Source organism: Euleptes europaea, chromosome 11, assembly GCF_029931775.1.
Source record: "Euleptes europaea isolate rEulEur1 chromosome 11, rEulEur1.hap1, whole genome shotgun sequence".
Taxonomy (NCBI): domain Eukaryota; kingdom Metazoa; phylum Chordata; class Lepidosauria; order Squamata; family Sphaerodactylidae; genus Euleptes; species Euleptes europaea.
In genome coordinates this window covers 75133615-75140471 of record NC_079322.1, presented here as the reverse complement: position 1 = coordinate 75140471, position 6857 = coordinate 75133615, and the positions used below count along the sequence as shown (strand labels likewise).

General features: G+C 48.0%; 1 protein-coding gene across 1 annotated transcript in view; it reads left to right on the top strand.

The window, feature by feature from the left end:
* Positions 1-5494: 5494 nt before the first annotated feature.
* Positions 5495-6857, top strand: part of LOC130484240 (vasoactive intestinal polypeptide receptor 1-like) — a 29735-nt gene continuing 28372 nt past the window's right edge. Inside the window, exon 1 of the mRNA XM_056857141.1 lies at positions 5495-5701. Coding sequence (XP_056713119.1) covers positions 5495-5701 — 207 coding nt within the window. The remainder of the gene's footprint in view (positions 5702-6857) is intronic.

Genomic DNA, 6857 nt, shown 5'->3' with positions numbered 1-6857 from the left:
TGCTATTTAAAGAGGAAGAGGAGACTGATAGACAGAAGTTGGCAGAGTTATCATTCTTCCACAGATCATGGTGGTAACCCTCCCCAAGTATTGTGTAAAGAAGCATGCACACCATGAAATATAACTAATAGTTGAGAGCTAGAGTGGTGTAGTGGTAGGGTTGCCTCCTCCCCGTGCAACCAGTGTGCTTTGCGCAGTTTGAGTTTGGTAAGGTTGCTAGTTGACCTGGACAGTCCAGTGCTTCCCCTGATGGGGGAAACTGAAAAAAATTGGAATTCCTTTCTTGCTTTCTTGCCATCAAGTCACAACTAACTTAGGGTGACCCAGTAGGGTTTTCAAGGTGAGAGACGTTTGGGGTGGTTTGCCGTTGCCTGCCTCTGCTTAGCACCCCTAGCATTCCTTGGAGGTCTCCCATCTAAATACTTGCCCGGGTCAAAGCTGAGAGTGTGCGTCTGGGCCCAGGTTCACCCAGCAAGCTTCTGTGGCAGAGCGGGGATTCAAAAGAACATTTAAAAAAAGGCCCTGCTGGATCAGACTGAGGCCCATCAAGTCTGGCAGTCTGTTCACACAGTGGCCAACCAGGTGCCTCTAGGAAGCGCACAAACAAGACGACTGCAGTCGGGCTGTCGATTCGGTTAGTCCCGAACCGAAAAACAGCCGAATTTCCCCTGATTTGGCGGTTTTTAGTTCGGATGGAACCAAACTCAAAAAAGGTGGAAAAACGGGGAGCCTAATTCAGTGAGTTTGGGGTGTTAGGTGAATAAATTCGGCAAATTCGGGGTTCGGCGCAGCAGCATAACTGTCAGTTAGTAAGCAGCATTCTCCCCCGGCCAATCGGTGGCCAAGCTGGGTCTTCTGGCCAATCAGTCGCGATTGAGTGCATGATCCCAGCTGCTGCGCGGCCCGGCTGGGGAGAGAAAGAGAGAGTATCTGTTTGTGTGAGAGATAAATCCCCGTGGGGTGTGTGTGCTTGTGCACATTAGCTCCTTTCCGTGGCTGCAGGGGGCTCATTTTTGGGGGTACAGCCCCCAAACTTTCAGCGTGGCTTCAGAGGAGCTTTCTTGCAAGAATCCCCAAGTTTTGTAAAGATTGGATCAGCGGGGGCTGAGATATGACCCCCCCTTTCCCTATTGGGATGAATGGGATCAGCAGATCCTGTGTGCATCTCGACAGTGGCAAATCCAAGGCAAAACCTCCCGTGCTTGAATGGAACCGTATTGGATTACCCAGTCCTCCAAGTCCCTCCTGATGGAACAGAAGACATCCACAGTAAGACCCCTTTTGGGGCTTTAATCTATAATTTTTCTTCTGTGTGTGTGTGTGTGGGGGGGAAGCAGAGTCTGTGTGTGTGTGGGGAGGGAGCAGTTTCTGTGGGTGGGTGGAGGAAGCCCATTATGTCTGAGGAGTGTGTGCCCCCTCGAGTCTCTCTCTCCCTGGTTTGAGGGGGGGGGCTTTAGTTGTGTGTCCTCAGGTTTTCCCTCATTCATAAGATCAGTTAGGTCTATTTTGATGCTTGCTCAAAAATTGTTTTCAAATTGTGACTTAAAGAATGTGTTTGCCTTGTCCTGAGTCCGATGCAAAAGGGGAAATTCCACCCCCTCCTGCTCCTTATGCTTAGCTAGCATGCCTCTGTCCCTTTCCATGGTTTGCAAACTCCCAGGCGTCAGGTGTTGCTTTGCATGGTTGCAAACGTGTTGCTTTGCATGGTTGTGTTGCTTTGCATGGTTTGCAAACTTCTCACCTGCCCTGCCCTTGCTTTCTGCAGCTCAGCTGTTTGTCGGGGTTGGGAGCTTCGAGTGGGCGGCAAGCTCTGCTAATTGCAAATGCACATTAAGGGGGGGGACCCCTTTCGGGGCCCATATCTCAGCCCCCGCTGATCCAATCTTTACAAAACTTGGGGGTTATTGCAAGAAGGGTCCTTTGAAGCTGCGCTGAAAGTTTGGGACCTCTACCCCCAAAAATGCTTCCCCCCGGAGCTGCGGAAAGGTGCGGTTGTGATTTTAATGGCTTTATTCGGCCGAATTTCCCCCCGAACTCCGGACCTCATGCCTAATTGCACGGACCCGAAGAGGGGGAGTTCAGACTTCGGCATTTCCTGAATAAAAACGGGCCGAATTGCGCCAAATCTGAATTTTACCGATTATTTTTCAACAGCCCTAGACTGCAGCAGCACCATCCTGCCTGTGTTCCAAAGCACCTGATATAATAGGCATGCTCCTCTGATCCTGGAGAGAACTGATATGCATCATGACCAGTATCCATAAGAACATAAGAAAAGCCCTGCTGGATCAGACCAAGGTCCATCAAGTCCAGCAGTCGGTTCACACATTGGCCAACCAGGTGCCTCTGGGAAGCCCACAAGACGACTGCAGCAGCACCATCCTGCCTGTGTTTCACAGCACCTAATATAATAGGCATGCTTGGCTGATCCTGGAGAGAAGAGGGATGCATCATTCATGACTAGTAGCCATTTTGACTAGTAGCCATGAATACTCCTCTCTTCCATGAACATGTCCCCTCCCCTCTTAAAGCCTTCCAAGTTGGCAGCCATCACCACATCCTGGGGCAGGGAGTTCCACAATTTAACTATGCGTTAATCTCTCACCCTCCAGCAGTCTGTCCACACAGTGTCCAACCAGGTGCCTCTAGGAAACCCACAAACAAGATGACTGCAGCAGCAGCATCCTGCCTGTGTTCCACAGCACTTGATATAATAGGCATGCTCCTCTGATCCTGGAGAGAATACGTATGCATCATGACTAGTATTCATTTTGACTAGTAGCCATGGATAACCCTCTCCTCTGTGAACATGTCCACCCCCTTTTAAACCCTTCCAACCTAGGTTTCCCAGACCCTAGTCTAAGACCTTAACCAGTAACCCATGCTGGCTCTAATTAATTTCTACACTCACAAAATTATATTCCTTCTCCCTCAAAAGGGAAGTCTCAAAGTGCCACACATAAAAATGCTCTGTAAAAAGGCGGTAAATTACTCTCATACATGTGTGTGTAAAGTGCCGTCAAGTCACAGCCGACTTATGGCTACCCCTTATGGGGTTTTCAAAGCAAGAGACTAACAGAGGTGGTTTGCCAGTGCCTTCCTCTGTATAGCAACCCTGGACTTCCTTGGTGGTCTCCCATCCAAATTCTAACCAGGGCTGACCCTGCTTAGCTTCTGAGATCTGACAAGATCAGGCTAGACTGGGCCATCCAGGTCAGGGCCTCTCATATATACATTATTATAAATTAATTAAAGTGAAGAACATTTGATTCAGATATCTTACTGGTGAAGATGCCTCTGTTCAAATTGCAGTTTGATTGCAAATTGCGAGCACCACCGTCAAACACTTGAAAAATTTCAGGATTGTATCGCTAGGGTTGCCAGCCCTGGGAAATACCTGGAGATAATAACGGGAGATCTCTAGCTACTACCTGGAGGCTGGCAACCATATGTACCGCAAATGTTTTACATGTACAAGTTCTCACACTGCCTTTGTGCATCTGTCTCCCCCCACCATTGTCTAGTCACTCAATCTACTGGTACTCCAACCTGGTTCTTTTTGCCATCTTGACTCCCAAAGTTAAGTATATTTGTGTTTGAACCACGGAATGGTTTTGCGAACGTCCCTTGCCGTGAGGTCACCTTCCTCCCTTTCTTCCATTGTGCCTTCTGTGCGTGAGCTTCGTAGGCCTCAGAACTGGGGAAAGTAGGATGATGGCTGAGCAGGGTGGCCAACCCTCAGGTGATGGCTGGAGATCTCCCACTCTGTCTCCAGGTGACAGAGACCAGTTCATCTGGAGAAAATGGCCGCTTTGGAAGGTAGACCCTATGGCAGGGGTGTCAAACATAAGGCCCGCGGGTCGGATCAGGCTCCTTGAGAGTTCTTATCAGGCCTGTGAGGCAGCCACACCCCCCCACTCTCAATCTGGGCTGGCAAGGCATGGCCCAGCCCGACCTAGTGACATTTATGTCATATCCATAGGGTTGCCGACCTCCAGGTACTAGCTGGAGATCTCCTGCTATTACAACTGATCTCAACTACTCTTAAATAACAGCACTCAAAATATGAAGTAATGAAATAAAATACCAGAAGATGTCAAATCAAAAGAGCTTTGGAGAATGCCGGGCACATATGCGAGTATTTGGCAGTGGGAGAATATTCGATACTAAAATCCTCAACAGAACTGAAAGTTGCACTGTTAAGGGTAGTACATGTCGATAGGGTTGCGAGCTCTGAGTTGGGAAATACCTGGAGATTTTGGGGGTGGAGCCTGAGGAGGGCGGAGTTTGGGGAGGGGAGGGACTTCATTGGTGTATAATGCCATAGAGTCCACCTTCCAAAGCACCTTCCAAGGCAACCCTACATGCAAATGACTTACTGTAACATAGCTTTGAATTTCAAAGGTTCCTGTTTCTAAATCAGTGGTGTGGGCTGTACCAAGAGGCATTCTTGGCTTTTAGAGGTTTCAACCCGTTGGTTCTGGTCCGACCTTCTGGGGCAACAGAAAACAACTTGGCGCCCTCCTCTCTATGACAGCCCTTCAAGTACTTGAAGATGGTTATCATATCACCTCTCAGTCTTTTCTTCTTCAGGCTAAACCTACCCAGCTCCTTCAACCTTCCCTCACAGGACTTGGTCTCCGGACCCCTCACCATCTTTGTTGCCCTCCTATGGACACGTTCCAGCTTGTCTACATCCTTCTGTGTGGGAGAGAACTATGGTGTTGCTTCAAGTTTGTGCTGGGCCCAGAAAAATGATACTTTGGTCCTGAATTTTTCCTGCTTTTTTGAGTTTTCCAGTTCTCTTTTGAAACATCAGCTTGGATGCTTACAAAAGGAGGTTCTCCAGATTAGAGTCCACTGCTTTTAACCACTACACCATGCCGGCTCTCCATTTGGAAGTGTCATAAAAGAGAAAAACACATATGACTAACATTTCTTTTCCTCTTGAACTTCATTAGGTCAGAGTCAGGTATGTTCAAAGGGCCAAGAATCTACCCCAAAGCTTAAAAGAACCCACCAAAAGGGACACTGTAGTTGAGTCAAACTACTAGGACTATCTTTTATATCCTGAATACTAAGTTGGGAAACAAAGGAGATAGTTTTACATTAAAGACAGCCTTTTCCTAGTTTTGACTTCTGGGGTCAGTTGCAGGAGCAGTGCTCCAAATCTTCACCTTTTTGGAGGTGAAATCACTGGGAATGCGGAGCAGGGTCTTCACAGCAGTGGCCCCAGCTCTTTGGAATGCCCTCCCCAGAAAAGCTTATCGTACAGCATCTCAGTACTGTTTTACCATATAGTTCAAATGTGGTGTTTCCAGAGAGTCTTCCACGAGGTTGGCTAGTTGGTTTTGCTTCTCCGCAGAATCCATTTCTTCATCTGCGGTGGATTGGTGGTTCGATTTTTCGCATTGCTTTTGGTCTGCCTCGTAAAACGCTTTTTTTGTATTTTTGACAGGGATGCGCTCTGTAAACAATAGCCAGAGTAACAACAATGGGAGGAATTACGGAGCTTATTGTCCTCACCTATGGGGGTCGGCGAGCGTTGGTGCTCGCAGAAGACAGAACTGCCAAGCTGAAAAGGTGCCGGCGAGAGGCGGGACTTGGTTGCTGTGGATCGGCAGGGGAGTACGGAGAGGGGCAGACTCTCGTTCTGCTGCTGAAGATGCTGCTAACTTTGTGCAGCTTGCTCTTCTCTCCGGTAAGCAAATTCTGCTTTTATTTTTCGAGGGGGAGACAGAACAGGGAACCCTTAGAAGAAGGGAGGGGGCATGCATGCCAGGTGCTAGTTTAAGACCTTTGCCAAGTACCCCTGACCCTCTGCCATTCTCTCAATCAGGGTAGTTCGACAATAGTAAAAAAAAATCCCTTTTATCATGGGGCAGGGGAGGCAGTTGTGAATTTCCTGCATTGTACAGGGGGTTGGACTAGATGACCCTGGAGGTCCCTTCCAACTCTATGTTTCTATGATTCTAAGATCCTCTTGGTCTGCTTTTTTAAAACGAAGCACACAGCCCCTGTGTTGGATTCGAGTTATGCCACATTTGTTAACCAAAGGGCACAAATATGTGATTGCAAGTGTAGAATGCAGATGTTGTGGTACTTACTGTGGGTTAGTTAACACAGAATGCACGGGCACATGCTTGTACGTGTGGGGCCAGCAGTCAGGGAGTTTATGTAGCTCTTTTCTTCCCACATTCACATCTGGACTTTTGAACACACGAACACATGAAGCTGCCTTACACTGAATCAGACCCTTGGTCCATCAAAGTCAGTATTGTGTACTCTGACTGGCAGCAGCTCTGCAGGGTCTTGGGCAGAGGTCTTTCACATCACCTACTTGCCTAGTCCCTTTAACTGGAGATGCCGGGGATTGAACCTGGGACCTTCTGCATGCCAAGCAGCTGCTCTGTCACTGAGCCACGGCCCCTCCCCTTTTCTGGCTGCTTTCTGTGCTTCTCCTTTGTAGAGAGAAACCTCACCTTTAATGGATGGATCAGGACCCAGAAGAAGGTGAATAGCTCAATCTAAGGACGCCTGGACCCGTCGGTTTTCTTAAAAAAAAAAATAGGATGGGACCTTTTCTTAAGAAGGAGGAAGATGAGGGAGAGAGAAAAAGAATAGGATGGAGATGGGAGCAGGTGAACAATAAGCAGGAAAATATTTAAAAGAGCATCTCTCTCCCCTTGTAGATTGGAAACAGGTCCGGAGATGTCTGATATGTTGTGTTAGTAAATGCATTTTTAGATCCCACTTTCGTCTGTATGCACTTCTGTTTGGAGAAGATTCACTGCTGAATCTCTCTCTCTCTCCCTCCCTCTCTCTTTTTCCTTCTCTTACATTCACACATACCCAGC